Source organism: Cannabis sativa, chromosome X (assembly GCF_029168945.1).
Source record: "Cannabis sativa cultivar Pink pepper isolate KNU-18-1 chromosome X, ASM2916894v1, whole genome shotgun sequence".
Classification (NCBI taxonomy): domain Eukaryota; kingdom Viridiplantae; phylum Streptophyta; class Magnoliopsida; order Rosales; family Cannabaceae; genus Cannabis; species Cannabis sativa.
In genome coordinates, this window is record NC_083610.1 from 13,872,268 (window position 1) to 13,889,220 (window position 16,953).

General features: G+C 35.0%; 2 protein-coding genes across 3 annotated transcripts; both read left to right on the plus strand.

The window, feature by feature from the left end:
• The first annotated feature begins 695 nt into the window (after window positions 1-695).
• LOC133032453 (acyl transferase 4-like) lies at window positions 696-2,660 on the plus strand. The gene is made up of 2 exons (XM_061106394.1): window positions 696-1,270; window positions 1,555-2,660. The coding sequence occupies exons 1-2, from the start codon at window positions 839-841 to the stop codon at window positions 2,461-2,463; spliced, it is 1,341 nt and encodes a 446-aa protein (XP_060962377.1). The 5' UTR covers window positions 696-838; the 3' UTR covers window positions 2,464-2,660.
• An 8,010-nt stretch (window positions 2,661-10,670) lies between these two features.
• Window positions 10,671-16,783, plus strand: LOC115713475 (ABC transporter B family member 11). Of its 2 annotated transcripts, XM_030641972.2 has the most exons (13): window positions 10,671-10,778; window positions 11,338-11,707; window positions 11,796-11,850; window positions 11,965-12,140; window positions 12,234-12,455; window positions 12,541-12,779; window positions 12,867-13,392; window positions 13,668-13,941; window positions 14,025-14,896; window positions 14,990-15,256; window positions 15,376-15,639; window positions 15,734-16,027; window positions 16,127-16,783. In XM_030641972.2, exons 2-13 carry the CDS (start codon window positions 11,369-11,371, stop codon window positions 16,481-16,483), a joined length of 3,885 nt encoding a protein of 1,294 aa, XP_030497832.1. In that variant the 5' UTR covers window positions 10,671-10,778; window positions 11,338-11,368; the 3' UTR covers window positions 16,484-16,783. The 2 variants fall into 2 exon arrangements, with proteins under 2 accessions (XP_030497832.1, XP_060963197.1); XM_061107214.1 differs by lacking the exon at window positions 10,671-10,778 and having other exon boundaries at window positions 10,853-11,707.
• Window positions 16,784-16,953: the final 170 nt, after the last annotated feature.

Here is a 16,953-nt window from a genome sequence, read left to right on the forward strand (position 1 = left end):
ATGTTTATGACACTTTTTTTCTTCGTTCATTTTTTTTGTTAAAATTTTTTTCATTGGTTTTGTTCTTATAGATTTTGGTAAGCTCAAGTATTTTTTAAAAAATAAAAACAGATAAATATTATCATCAAATATCAGTTCAAATATTAATGAGATTTGTTTTATTTTTATTTTATTATTTTTATTATATATAAATAATATTTTATTATTTTATTAAATATAAATAAAAAATAGATAACTGAATTCTCATAAACCAAGAATTCAGTTATATAGCCACACTTTATATAAAATAGATAACTACCGCTACCTTTAAGCTTTATAATATATAAAGATCACCACTAAGGAATGAGAAAATGTTTCTTTTTTCTAGTTTTCTGATTGTGTATAGTGTAGTAGATTTATTTCCCTATCAGAAAATGGGAGTAAATTGAAAGCAACATTTATCTGTTTCACAAAGCATGATCACACCCTACATATATATATTTTATAAATATATATCCCTGCACACCAAGTTATATAAATATATATATATATATATATATAAATATTTGCACTTGCACATATAAAAGATTGATTGATATTAATATATAAGCGTTGGGGGCCATTTATATATAGTGAGCAAAAAGTTATCATTTCTATATATTAATGTATTTGCGCATATATATAAACAAAACACAGTTCAGACTTTCAAGCAAAGTTTATCCATGAATAAAATATGTATGGCATTGGCATTCACTTTGTTTCTATATATATAATACACCATAATAATCTTCTGCTCAAGAAGAAAAAATATATCATCAATCAGTAAGTATATTAAAAGTAAATCTTGATCATCATCATCATGAGTTTGTCCGTAGTAAGATCAAGTGAGAGCCTGGTAAAACCACTGGAAAAGACTCCATGCACCACACTGGAGTTATCAGCCATGGACAAAGTCCCCGTCCTAAGATGCAACGCTCGCACACTCCACGTTTACAAAAAGGGTGGCAAGGGTGCTGCCTCCGCCATTAGAGAAGCACTTTCAAGAGCACTTGTTCCCTACTACCCTCTTGCTGGACGCCTTAAGGAGTACTCCATAGGTCTCCAAGTCGACTGCTGTGGAGAAGGGGTCTGGTTTGTGGACGCATCTTCTGACTCCAAGCTTGAACATTTCAATTATTTCGATGACCTTATTGATGCTTCTAACTACTCCGTCTCATCATCACACGATCATCTTCTACCCAACCACATCCATGGAAGTCTTTTAGGTGATCAGCCACTAGTGCAAATACAGGTAAGTCAAATGTATATAGAGCATTTCTATTAGCCACAAGTGGTGCCTAGCACCTTCTCGACATATGTCGCGTTGCGATTGGTTAGCTCCCTAAAAACTATTATATTGAATTATATGGGACCCGATACTTAATTGAACTAGTAGCGATATTGACACATAGGAGGGTGTTAGACACATACTGTTTAGCATTTCTCATGTATATAACATAAATAATAGGATTAGGACTTATTTAAATAAAATGTTGGAAATTAATGAGAGTCTAATAATGCTACCATTGTTACAAGGTAACACGGTTTGCATGCGATGGATTCGTGATGGGGCTCGTATTCAGTCACATCATATGCGACGGCTTAGGCGCTGCGCAGTTTCTCAACGCCGTGGGAGAGTTCGCCCGAGGATTTGACCGCCTCACCGTTGACCCCGTCTGGTGCAGAGACTTCTTTCTCACTAATAATACCACCACCTCTACACCACAACCATTGCCCACCATCATGCCATTCGTAAACTACAAACTGAAGGAAGCCCATGTAGACATTTCCATGGAACAGATCGAAAAGCTGAAGCAACATTTCCAACAATCAACAGGCGGGGCTCACAAATGCTCCACCTTCGAGATAGTTGCAGCCAGTTTTTGGAGCTGTCGAACCAAAGCAATAACAATAACAAATTACAATAGTAATGATGATGTTGAGGAGGAAATGGTTAGGCTTGTGTTCTTCGCCAACTGTCGTCAACTCATGCAGCCTCCGTTGCCAGAAGGGTTCTACGGAAATTGCTTCTTTCCTGTGACTATAAAAGCTTCCAAGAAATTTGTGGCTAATGCTTCGGTTGTTGAGGTGGTGAAAATGATCCAACAAGGGAAGGCTAAATTAGGTGAAGAGTTTGACAATTACAGAAAGAGTAGGAATGAAAATGATGGAATGGAAGAGGAGAGGGAGGACCCGTTTATGCAGCCTTTGAGTTACAACACGTTGTTTGTATCAGAGTGGGGAAGACTAGGATTCAACCAAGTGGACATGGGGTGGGGACAACCGCTGCACATAGTGCCCATCCAAGGGTCCGCAATCATACCGGCTGGGATCGTGGGGTGGCAGCCTGCTCCTAAAAGGGGTATCCGATTGATGAGTTGGTGCGTGGAGGAGCCCCATCGCCACCTCTTCCTTTCTCACATCATGAGGCTCTTTACAATTTAATAGTACTACCACCCACTACCACTCTAGTCCCACTATAGCTCACTTATTTCTCTCCCTCTCTCTCTCTCTATATATATATTCTCATGCAAAGGTTAAAGTGTATTATCTATCCATGTGATCGATCATAATATCATCATACGGGTATGAATATGATACATGATTATTTAATACCATTTGATTGGAATTTTTATTTTTTATTTTTTGAAAAACCACTTATTTGGAATTTGGAAAAATTACATTCAAATGTTTAAAATGTTGTATAGTTTGAAAAATAACAAAGAACTAAAATAGAAAAAATAATGAAAGCTACTAAGCAAGCATTACTATATAAATCCCTTTACATGCATCTTGTTATCTATATTTTGAGAAGAGAGACACTTGGCATTCCCAATTCAAAACTAATTATAGAAGACCTATCAAAAGCTCTAACAAGATACTAGGCCCAACCTATAAGTAAGGATGAGCCTCGCACCTATCCAAGGTCCACACTACAAGAAATGTCACTTTTACCAGCATATTTTTATGCTGACAAAAGTTTGGTATTGCGCTGGTAAAATAGAATTTACTTCTGATGTGTTGGCAAAAGGAATTGGCAAATCAACGTTCGTATTAGAACTTGTGCCAGCACAAAATGAAAAGCACGGGCAAAAATGAATTTTCCCAGCGCGTAAATGCGCTGGTAAAAGTTAGATTTTAGCCACTGCAAATGTGCACTAGTAAAACTTTGACCTTTTTGCCAGCGCAGTTTGCAAAATGCGCTAGTAAAAGTTACTTAATTTTACCAGCGCAGTAGCAAACTGTGCTGGTAAAAGTGACATTTCTTGTAGTGCCAAGACGTTTATTTTTGTGACTGGAACTCTCTTGATCCGGAAGGGCATCCTACCCGAATAAGAGTCAACTACTGAGACCATCCGAATGAGCATCTGTGATACAACCAGAATAGCATTCGAAGAGTCACCCCAGAGACCAAGTATACAAGATGACGTGGTGGCCCTCTGACAATGAAGAAAACAATAAGAATAATAAAACTCAGGAAGCAAGTAAATTAATAGGTAAATTAACAATGAATAAAAGTTAAGGCTTTCGATTTCAATTGTACCTTTTGACTACGGCCTAATATGATTATCTACCTATTACTAATTTCTATGCAATAGGAGGTTTACTAAGGTAATTTATAGTCTTCTTAGATATATAAATCTCAATTACATGCAAATTTTCTACTCTCATGATAAACTAAATATGAAACAGGCATTAAATACAAGAACCCTATAAGCTATCTAAACCATATATAGGTACTCTCATCCTATATCGAAATTCAGTTCTATTTCTCTATAGCATAATCTACACTCACTTCTCAGATCTCACATCGAAATCATAAAACCTTTAATTGATGGTCAGGCAATTAAAAGTAATTAAGTACGAATAAAATAAATACATAGAAATTGAGAGAAAATTAAATCATATTAGAGCCATGAATCAATGTCAAACAATCTCCATCTAGACCCTAATTAATTGTTTAGCTACTCATGTTCATTGTAGCAAATTCGCACATTAATCTTAGAAAAGAGAAGAAAACAGAGAAGAGAATGCTAAAAACCCTCAAAAAATGCCTCCAGTATTGGCTTCGATCTTCGAAATTCATACCCAGTTGACTGCTTTGATTTCCTACTGAATTGCCTCTTCAAAACTATTGAAGGCCACTTCTTTTATAGCAAAAAAAAAATGATTAAAAAAAATAAGAAACGCTGGAAATCCTATTCTGCTTAGGATTAGAAGGGACGGTAATTTTTCTGCTGCATCGACTAATAGTATTTTGGCCATTACTCTCTCGATATTACTCGGAATAGGACGATTCAAGATGTTCTGAAAAGATAAAAGAGAGATCTAAAACTTTTATGTTTTGACTTTCTCTGAAATCTGATCAGATCATAGTTGAATTGAAACTTGAAGTTTCAGCTTTATTATTATTATTTTTTTTTTGCACAATTTTCTCTATTTTGTAGTTCATCTTTTTGAAAGATCTTTTATCTTTTTTTCCATCTTATTCCTTTGATATTTTCTAATCTTATTCTATTTTAAATCTGCAAAAAATAAAAGATAAAAAGCATAAAATTGCTCCAAACAAGAGTAGAATTAAATTAAAAACACACTAAAAATTAACTTAAAAATAATACTAAAAACAACCTAACAATCAAAAATATTAAAAAATTATATATATATGTATTAATTATATTTGTAGTGGATTTTTTTGTGTTGAATTTGTAATACTTAGTTGTTTTGTGTATCTATTTTCATGATATTTTGTTCTATTTTATCACTTAATAATGTTATTATTTTAGTTATTTCAAATTGTTATCTGCGTTTCTAAGCATGACAAGTGGCATTTTATGAGGAAGATTAATTTAATCCTTCCCTAATCAAAGCCCTTTGATACAATTCTATCACAGAGAAGCCTCCTGAAGCCGAGAACAACTCGAGATGGAAGAACACACAGAAGCCTACTTAAGCTTGACTTAGCTTCGTGGATGCAGAAGGCGAATTTCTTCTCCCAGAGTTGGAGGGGTCTAAAAAGGGAAGCTCACACAGACGATACCCAGAAAGGTATTTGAAGGGTCTAACGCAGACATCGACCATTATGGAATGTCATGGATGTCGAACTTTTATGCATGCTAAGTCATCAATGTGATGGTTATGTTTTTGCTGACGAAGATCAGATCTTGTCTCCTATGCCCAAGCATGGTAGTGCGCATATTTCTACGACATTTTTCCCAAATGGGTATTATAGACCTTTACTCATAAAGGAGCAAGCTTTAGGTGACATGTGGCCTCTACTTTTAAAAGTTGAACCTTTGCATGCCACGTGTCCATATGGTACAAAATGTTCCTATTATCCAACTATTTTACGCACGAGCTTAAAGTTTTCCATAGGATCATTCAATCAGCTCTAATATCGCATGTAAATTACCCCAACAATGAAATTTTGGCAGAAACCTTAGGCGTGTCATGGGCCTATTCATACCTGCCACTTAGTCTATCAATACCCCTCAATTCTCATATGAAAGGAGGATCACAATTTATGTAGCTAAAACTCTACCAATATTACTCTAGGTCTTCTTCTTCTTTAAAAGACACTTAGGGTATAGAGTTGGGATTTCCTGCTAAAATATTGTATACACATCAAACTCGCCCTAAGAGGCTAATAATCTGACTCATGGACTAAGATTTATTAACACCTGAACCACGTAAAAAATCTTCATCTCTTTATTTTTGTAAGACTTTATTTCTTTAGCTCTTAAATATTTAGTTTTCAAAAATCTTGGTAAACTTTTTTGTACTTTTATTGAGAGGTAAAGAAAGGTGTAAACCATTTCCACTACTATGGTGTTCACACGAAACACGATTCCTAAGAAGATTCTTCAAGGTGGGCTAGAAATAGTCACGGTAGAAGTAAAGCCCCTCTCGCCAGAGCACGCCCAATTAGGTTGATAGGCCTATCTTGCAATTTTTCTCATCTATTTGGAATCGTCTACAGGGCCAGCCCATCCTATTTTATAGGGCCTGGCTGACCTATGCTCTCCTATTGCGGGTCAGGTATTGTTCCTGCAACCTCAATTTGTGCCTGCCAGCTTTCTATGTGTCTGCCAGCCTTTCTATGTGCCTGCCAGCCTTTCTATGTGCCTGCTAGCCTTCCTAGCTTTTTTGTAAAACTTTCCTTGCAAAGGTCAGGCCTCTTTGGTCAAAGAGGCCTTTCTCGATCTATTAGTCACTTCTTGTGCCGGCCAACTTGTGCTTAAAACTTGGCTGCCTACAAGATTTTTTTGGCCAGCCTACACACTTCCCTTGGTTGGCAAGACATTGTTGGTCAAGGTCTTGATGGCATGCTTAACTCCTTTTGCTTATTGCTTAATAGTTTTGCTTGATTGCTTTAGAACCCTTGACGGATGACATGTTGTGTAAGGAGACTATATCCTGTTATTGACAAGTTGTATCTCACGTGTCCTCAGTCTTGACTATGTGGACATGTCATGTCAAATGGACCAACCCAATATTTGGCCCCCTTGTTTAGCGGGTAATGACCTACTCCCCTTTTAGTTGTATTCACTCTTGAGATAATACCATGTAGATCACAGGTTAGAACCTTGTGATTTCTAGCTATGTCTCTCTTCAGTATTACAATTGTGAGAATAATGTGTTACAAACCAAGAACTAATAAGTTCTTATGAAGGACTTATAGAGAGAACTTGACTTAGTGTCTAGGAGGCGTAGATGGAATATGAGGTTTGAGAGAGAGAGAGAGAGAGAGAGAGAGAGAGAGAGAGAGAGAGAGAGAGAGAGAGAGAGAGAGAGAGAGAGAGAGAGAGCTTCACGTGTAGGAAGCTTTAGGGAGCATAAGGGAGGACTTGTAGAGACCCTTTATTGCTTGTGGAATGGCTTTGGTTTTGAGAATGAACTAATACCCTTTATATAGGTAGGGCTTACAAAAGATCCTAATTCAAATAGGTAAAGATCTCCACTTAAAATAGGGATATTAACATCTTTTATCTATTAATTAAGTTACAAAAAAAAGGATAACTAAATTCCTAGAAAATCGGACAAATATCTCGAGAGAAAACCCTTATTTTCGTGGGTTGTTGGGCCTGTCTCACAATTTTTCTTAGCTATTCAGAATCGTCTACAAAATTTGGTCGGCCAAACTTATTTTGTTGGGCCTCGCCGGCCTATGCTCTCCCATGGCTTACCAGGTATTGTTCCAATAGCCTCGGTATGTGCCTGCCAGCTTTCTATGTGTTTGTCAGCCGTTCTATGTGCGTGAAAGTCTTGGTATGTGCCTGCTAGCCTTGGTATGTGCCTGCCAGCCTTTGTATGTGCCTGCCAGCCTTCCTATCTTCTTTTTACAGCTTTCCTTGCAAAGGTCAGACCTCCTTAGTGAAAAAGGCCTTTCTCGGTCAGTCAGACACATTTTGGGCTGGCCAGCTTGTGCTCAAACTCTGGCCGACCTATAAGCTTCCTTTGGTCAGCTCACACACTTCCCTTAGCCGACCAGACATGGTTGTTCAAGGTCTTGACGGTCTGCTTAACTCATTTCTCTTATTGCTTGATTGCTTTAGAACCTTGATGGCAAACATGTTGTGTAAGGAGACTTTGTCCTGTTATTAATAAGTTGTATCACACGTGTCCTCAATCTTGACTGTGTGGACATGCCAGGTTAAGTAGACAAAATTTGAGATAACATACTTCACATAAAAGTAATCACAAAGACACACAAACTCACCAAGAAATAACAGAACAACTATTCTTTACAAAAGAAACATTTTCTTCTACATATATAAGAAATTAAGGAGTAGAAGAGTTTGGCCTTTTGCTACTAGTTTAGGTGATATTTATAGGGATAAATGACACCCAAAACCAAGCTCAAAGGTCTAAATACATAGAGAAACCAAGCTCAAAGGTCTAAATACATAGAGAATCATTGATTAGTTTCCTTACAAAAATTCATTAAAATGACAAAATTCTGTTTGAACAGATATGAAAAATATACAACCGAAACCCAGATCTATGCAAACATAATCCTGATCTACCTAGTCAGCATTGTCAATCTATACTCCATTAAAGCCAAATACATCCCGCGAATTCTCATTGGACATCACGAATCTCAGTTGGTGAGATTAATGCAGATCATAAAAGAAATAAAATAAAATATACTAATTACAATGAAATACTATATAAAGATATATAGTATTTATTTTATAATAAATCATTTTATTCTTTCCATATAAAACCACAACCTGAGTAAGAACATATACTAAAATAATAAATCTCTGGGTTCGTGTTTTACAAGCAAGGAAACAATCAAATAGCTTGTCAATCTCTTGGAGTATATGCAAATGATATACAAAGTTTTTGAAAAAAAAAATGAGACCAAAAAATTCAAACTTAATAAATAAAATTTCTATAAATATAATATCAAGATATTATATATACTTATATAGAAAAATTAATTTATTTATTATCATAAAAGAATTAACTAATTTTAAAAAAAAAAAAAAATACACCAAAACAAATGTCTCAGTTTTATTTTAAAAATATTACACATAATTAATTTTATTATTTTTACCAAATATATTAACTAAGGACTTTACTTACTATAAATTATTAAAAAATTTCTAAAAAATTAATAAATTATTTAAAATAATTATAACATATGCTATTATCATAAGAAAAAAAGATTAATTTTTTTTTTAATATCAAAACATATAAAATTTACTATTTTCTATACATGTTGAGATACATATAAAGTAAATTCAACTCACCCACCACCACCACCTGTCAAATATCCAAAGATTTCAGGTTTTCATCTCAACCTTAGAATGATTGTGCAATGCTGAACCCACCAGGTTAGGTAGATACACACAAGTATATAAATACATATTATAATCAGTATTCAATTATATGCCTTTTTCATTATTATTAATATTATTAAATTATTTCATTGATGACTTTAAGCACCCCCTTTTGAATTTATCATATACTTATATCTGGATACATATATAGATTTCGATAAGATAATACTCAAACTTGTCTATTTTTACTCACTCATTCATTAATTCATCATCAAATTAATGAATACAGAATGATTTTGGTACTGACTTAGACACACACTTATAGCTCTTTTGTTGCTCATTAAGCAAAGCCACACCTAACCTAATCTTCACAAAAAGCTCCCACATCCCAACCCACAACTGGTCATGCCATAACTCATACTTAAAAGAAACAAATCTGATTATGTAATAAATGTTTGAACATACCAATATCTGTTTCTGAAATTTTATGAGATTGAGAATTATTATTATTTACTATATATACATATTCAAATATCTACAGATATCCTAATAGGCTAATAATAATATCATATTCCTATATTAGTACTTGGTCGTCACGTACATTTAAGTAAACAGTCCAACTCATATAATATCTCACCTAGCTGTCCCACTATTTTATATTTAACAATTTATTACTGAATAAATAATAATAAACACTAATAAAATATCAAACTTCATCTAGAATTTGAGAAACATATTCAATTCATAAGCTAAATTAGTATTCTTTGGTTTTTATTTTATTTATTTTATATATATATAAAGGTCCTTGACTTTGTCATTGCAAACTGCCAAAATTGTTTACAAAAAGAAAGAACTTAATTATGTTGCTACTTGCTTAGTTAGCAAAGTAGAGATTCTAAATACATTTTCTCTAAACTATCACTTTTGGCTTGTCATTTGTTTCAAGAAAATAATAGCAATAAATAAAATAAGATACGATCCATTATATAAATATATAGTTACAAAAATGGAATATAAAGAAAGTTGTGCAGACAGCGTGCATGGAATTAATGGAAGAACTAATAAGTATATCTCTGACTCTTTATATGTTTCTTTTCTAGCTTCTGTATATCTTATTATTATCTAATTATTAATTTAAATAATAATATTAAAAATAGATTTACTTCAATTTTATAATATTTTTTAAATATAAAATTTAATTCAAATTCAAAATTAAACTTATATACAAAAATATTTACCTATAATTTTATTAATATTTTTAAATAATTATGTTATATTTTAATAAATAATAAAATAAAGAATTAAATTTAAATATTTTAAGTAAAATAATTAATAGATTTATAAAAAAAATAATTAATTAATTTAACCTTTAATTCAAATTTAAATTTAAATTTATATAAAAATATTTATTTTATTTAATTGGTATTTTTAAATAATTAAATTTAAATATTTAAGTAAAATAATAATAAAATTTTTAAAATAACAATAAATTAATTAATTATTTAATTTGACAGTATTTTTTAACTAATTAATAGTTAATTTTAAGTGAATAGAAAAATAATAAAATTGTTAAACCAACAACTTTTATTCAATAGAAATGAATGATGTGATAATATATAATATATGATTTAATACAAGTATAATATATATATCAATGTAGAATTTTGTGAAGCGAAACTTCGCAGTTTTGACCAAATAATAATAACAACAAGGTTTAGATGGGAACAGCTATTCCCTCCTTTGTATTATTATATCGAATACTTTATATATGAAGATGCTTGCCCATTAAGCAACAACGAATCATTTACTCTCTCTCTCGTAACTTATATATAAATATATATATATATATTTCTATATACCATATTTGATATATGACATATCACCTCTCTCTCTCTCTCTCTCTCTCTCTCTCTCTGTGCAAAAAAGTTGAAGGAGTCGCCAGCCGCAGTTGTGAGCCACTTCCACAGTTGCTGGGTACCCTTTTGGCCTTTTACATCTTCAAACTTCAAAAATAAAAGAAAAGAAATCTTTTTCTTTTTCTTTCTTCTTTTGAATTTTAGTGTACTGATTCTTTCAATTCTTACCAAATACAAACAAAGTTTCATTCTTTTGTACTTTCTGTGTGTATCTTGGCTTAAAGCTCAGATGTTTTGTATTTTTGGCTGTGGAACTACTTGTTCAATAACTATGCTTAGCCTTATTGTACTTGAACGCATGTGTTGTCTTGTCTGAAATGAGATATTAAAACAAAACAAGGGTGTTGTGTTGAGCCTAAAGATATACATATGCCTGCAAAACCAAGTCAACCTTTTTTTTTTCTCTTTTCAGCAAAAAAAAAAAGAAAAAATTTGGCTCTGTGTTTTTTACCTTTTAACTTTAGTACTTACAGGCCTGCTTCTAGATTATATTATGATGTCGGATTCTTTAACCATTTGATTTGAAATATAAACACACCCCATTTCCATTCGTGCTCAATTAAAAGACTTTTTGGTCATTAATAATCTGTGTTCTCCTTTGCTACTTGTTTGTGCAGTGGGATATTGGGGCTAAGAGTGTTTTGAGCCATGGCAGTAGAGAATGGCCAAGAGGGTGAGGCCAGCTCCTCCAAAACCCAGATAGAAGAAGACACAGCTTTGAACTCTACCAAGAGTAATAAAAATAATAATAATAATGAAGAAAAGGAACAAGAGTCAGAGAAGAGCAAAGTACCAGATGAGAAAATTCCCTTTCACAAGCTCTTCTCCTTTGCAGATACCACTGATATCTTTTTGATGATTGCTGGTACTTTGGGTGCCATTGGTAATGGATTGGGTCTGCCAGTTATGACCATTCTATTCGGAGAGATGATCAATTCTTTTGGGAACAACCAAACCAGCAAAGATGTTGTTGATATTGTTTCTAAGGTAAGAAAAATGATTTTGATTCATGTATTCACTTTCATTCATCTGTGTATGTCTGTTTATAACACCTTGGTTCTGCCCAAAATATCAGGTCTGTCTAAAATTTGTGTACTTGGGTGTGGCGACTCTTGTGGCAGCATTTCTCCGTAAGTAGTAAAGTAGTAGTAGTACTCTCTCTCTCTCTCTCTCTCTCTCTCTCTCTCTCTCTCTCTCTCTCTCTCTCTCTCTCTCTCTCATGTTTGTTTGATTTGGTCTGGCAGAGGTGGCATGCTGGATGGTCACAGGAGAAAGACAAGCTGCAAGAATTAGAAATTTGTATTTGAAAACCATACTTAGACAAGATGTTGCTTTCTTTGATAAAGAAACTAACACAGGAGAAGTGGTTGGCAGAATGTCCGGTGACACTGTTGTCATACAAGACGCCATGGGAGAGAAGGTACCAAATCTCGTAATACAAATAGAAAGAAGGAAAGAAAGACTATATGTAGTAGTCTTCATGTTTTGATGAAGAATCTTATTTATTTTGTAGGTTGGAAAATTTATTCAACTGATATCCACATTCATTGGAGGCTTTGTAATAGCTTTCTTCAAAGGCTGGCTTCTCACCCTTGTTATGATGACCTCTATTCCTCTTATGGTTATGGCCGGTGCAGCTATGGCTTTGATTATAAGCAAGATGGCGTCTAAGGGACAAACTGCCTATGCAAAAGCAGCTAATGTAGTTGAACAGACCATTGGCTCTATTAGAACTGTAAGTCATCATTATCAAGTACTAAACTCAACAGTGTTTTTCAGTTACCATGTTAGCACGTTTATTGGTTTTGTTGTTTGTCTAGGTTGCATCATTCACTGGAGAGAAACAAGCAATAATAAACTACAACAAGTTTCTCGTCAGTGCTTATAAATCAAGTGTTTTTGAAGGCACAGCCGCTGGACTTGGCCTTGGTTTGGTCATGTTTGTCATCTTTGGAAGCTATGCTCTAGCAGTATGGTTTGGAGTGAAGATGATAAGGGAAAAAGGATACAATGGTGGTGATGTTTTGAATGTCATCATTGCTGTTTTGACTGGATCCATGTGAGTTGTGATTTTTTTTCATTTTACATATCCATATACTACTCACAGATAGAAAGATGGATAGATAAGAGCGTGTTTTATCCTCAGGTCTCTCGGGCAGGCATCTCCTTGCATGAGTGCATTTGCAGCTGGGCAAGCTGCAGCGTTTAAGATGTTTGAGACTATTAGTAGGAAGCCAGAGATTGATTCATATGACACAAACGGAAAAGTTTTGGATGATGTTCGCGGAGACATAGAGTTGAGAGACGTTTACTTTAGCTATCCAGCTAGACCAGATGAGCAAATCTTCAATGGTTTCTCACTTGAGATTCCTAGTGGCACCACAACAGCTTTGGTCGGCCAAAGTGGAAGTGGGAAATCCACTGTGATAAGTCTTATTGAGAGATTCTATGATCCTCACTCGGGTGAAGTTTTGATTGATGGCACCAACTTGAAGGAGTTTCAGCTTAAATGGATTCGTCAAAAGATTGGTCTTGTCAGTCAAGAACCTGTTCTATTTGCTGCTAGCATCAGGGAAAATATTGCCTATGGAAAGGAAGATGCAACTACTGAAGACATAAAAGCTGCGACTGAACTTGCAAATGCAGCTAAGTTCATTGATAAGTTGCCTCAGGTTCGTTCTATTTTCCTCAAATTTACAAACACTTATTCATTAAAACATGGAGTAATTGGTGAATGTAAACTTTTGGACAATTTTTTGCTAAGTAACTTTCCCTACAAGAGATCAAATATATTTGATAGGATGTTAATATGTCAGCAAGGTTACTTTGCAAAGAATTATCACAGAGTTATTTTTCAGAGTGGCAATAAGAAAAGGTCTATTTTGTGAAACCCCTCTTAAAAACATTGTAAGTCTTACATGGGATAGGAATGTAAAACTATTTTCAGGGCCTTGACACGATGGTTGGTGAACATGGGACTCAACTCTCCGGTGGTCAAAAACAAAGGGTTGCAATTGCGAGGGCCATATTGAAAGACCCTCGAATTCTACTTTTGGATGAAGCAACAAGTGCACTTGATGCAGAATCTGAAAGGGTAGTGCAAGAAGCATTGGACAGAATTATGGTTAATCGAACCACTGTGGTGGTTGCTCATCGTTTGAGCACCGTGAGGAACGCTGATTCCATTGCTGTCATTCATAGAGGAAAGATGGTTGAGAAAGGTACTTGAACTTTTATTATGATTAATTTAGCTAATGTAAAGATATTTATGTCACTTAACATTTTGGAAACTGATGATACTCAGGCTCACATGATGAGTTAGTCAAAGACCCGGAAGGAGCTTATAGTCAACTTATACGCTTACAAGAAGTGAACAAGGAATCAGAACAAACAGGTGATCAAAACAAAACTGAAATTAGTACAGAATCGTTTAGACAGTCAAGTCAAAGAGGGTCAATCATTCGATCTCTGAGCCGAGGATCATCAATAGGAAATAGCAGTCGCCATTCATTTTCAGTCTCATTTGGTTTACCTACTGGAATCCATGACACTACAATGAAAGATACAGAGTCCCCTGAACAAGTATCAGAATCACCTCCAAGTGTCTCACTCATCCGCCTTGCTGCTCTTAACAAGCCAGAGATACCCGTTATTCTCATAGGAGCTATAGCTGCCATCATTAATGGTGTTTTGCTTCCACTTTTTGGGGTGCTTATTTCTAGTATGATAAAGGTATTCTATGAAAAATCTCACAAGCAGAAGAAGGATTCTGAGTTTTGGGCACTGATGTTTTTGGTTCTTGGTATCGTATCGTTAGTCGCAATTCCAGCACGTGGTTACTTCTTTGCTGTAGCAGGGAGCAAGTTAATTCAACGCATAAGAGTGATGTGTTTTGAGAAAGTGGTTAACATGGAAGTAGGATGGTTCGATGAGCCAGAGCACTCAAGTGGTGCAGTTGGGGCTAGGCTGTCTGCTGATGCATCAATGGTGCGTGCCTTAGTTGGGGATGCACTCGGGCTACTGGTTCAGAACCTTGCATCTGCTGTTGCTGGTTTGCTAATTGCTTTTCTGGCAAGTTGGGAGTTGGCACTTATAATTCTAGTCCTACTTCCATTAATAGGAGTTAATGGATACATTCAAGCAAAGTTCATGAAAGGATTCAGTGCTGATGCAAAGGTATTAGTTGCTAAATAGAAATTAGTCATGTTGGAACTGATCATAATATTGCTTAAATTTTTAAATAATAGAAGAATATTTATATGGTTGCAGGTGATGTATGAAGAAGCAAGTCAAGTAGCTAATGATGCAGTGGGGAGCATAAGAACTGTTGCTTCTTTCTGCGCCGAAGAGAAAGTAATGGATTTGTACAAAAAGAAATGTGAGGGACCTATGATGACAGGGATAAGGCAAGGTGTGATCAGTGGTTTAGGATTTGGGGTGTCCTTTCTTCTACTCTTTTGTGTCTATGCAACGAGTTTCTATGCCGGAGCCAGACTTGTTGAGTCTGGACAAATTACATTTTCAGACGTTTTCAAGGTAATAATCAGACTTGACAATATAAACCATTGTTAATACTCGCACACACAAATTTATATTTATATAAATAGTGAGAGAAAGAGAAGAATTAATAGTAAGGTATTGGTGATTTTTGGCAGGTTTTCTTTGCTTTGACAATGGCTGCAGTGGGAATATCTCAATCAAGTTCCTTTGCTCCTGATTCAAGTAAAGCTAAGGTTGCTGCAGCTTCTATATTCTCCATAATAGACCGCAAATCACAGATAGACCCAAGTGATGAGTCTGGGGAGACCTTAAATGATGTGAAGGGAGAAATTCATCTGCGTCATGTGAGCTTCAAGTATCCATTAAGACCAGATATTCAAATCTTCAAGGACCTCAGTTTAACTATTCATTCTGGCAAGGTAATAAACAATAATCATTTCTCATTTGACATTACTACTAGTAGAAGTTGAGCTGTTTCTAGTTAACTAATATGTTTGGTTTTATTTGGTTCAGACGGTCGCCTTGGTTGGAGAAAGCGGGAGCGGGAAATCAACAGTTATAGCTTTGTTGCAGAGGTTTTATGATCCTGACTCGGGACACATAACATTGGATGGAGTTGAACTTCAGAAATTAAAACTGAAATGGTTGAGGCAACAGATGGGATTAGTGAGCCAAGAGCCTGTTTTGTTCAATGACACCATTCGCGCTAACATAGCTTATGGGAAGGAAGGCGAAGCGAGTGAAGCTGAGATTTTAGCAGCCTCAGAACTGGCAAATGCCCACAAGTTCATTAGTAGCTTACATCAGGTGAGAGTCTGAGACATTGTGCTTGTACCATTGTATGTTTATGTTTTACATAATATTAGTTAGTTATTTACAGTTGATTAAATGAAATTCGATGAACAGGGTTATGATACAATTGTGGGAGAAAGAGGAGTGCAACTGTCTGGAGGACAAAAACAAAGGGTGGCAATAGCAAGAGCAATAGCAAAGAGTCCAAAGATATTGCTATTGGATGAGGCAACAAGCGCGCTCGATGCAGAGTCAGAGAAGGTGGTGCAAGACGCGCTTGATAGAGTGATGGTTAACAGAACGACGGTGGTGGTGGCTCATAGGCTATCCACCATCAAAAACGCCGATGTTATTGCTGTCGTCAAGAACGGAGTGATAGTGGAAAAAGGGAAGCATGACACTCTCATTAACATCCATGATGGTGTTTATGCTTCCTTAGTTGCACTTCATATGAGCGCCAAGACTGTTTAAAATCATTCGTTTCTTTTTTTCGTGTTTAATATATTTCATATAAATACAAATTAATTTTCAACGATATATAGTACCAAAAGAAAAAGTGAAATCTTCACAAGTAGTTGGGTTGTTTATAAATGTAATCTTATTGTTTGATCAATTTAAGAAGGTGGTGTTATATTTTGGATCACAACACAAGTCACTATTGTCATCTCCTTTCATAGTGTAAGAGAATAGTATTTTTTTTTTCAAGAATGGTAATATATTGATTACTAATTTTAAATTAAATGAAAATTCAACGTCAGCAATGACGATCAAGTGTGTCCAAAGTCTTAAGTAGATTGATTGTGCTTTTCATAATGTGATTTTTAAAGGCAGGCACATGCAATGAATGAATGAAATTGAAGATAGCAAAAGTCAAAGCTTGGTGTGTATTGGAATCTTACCTTGCTTGTGCCTAGATTGCGCTGCCATAGTGCACCATGCTG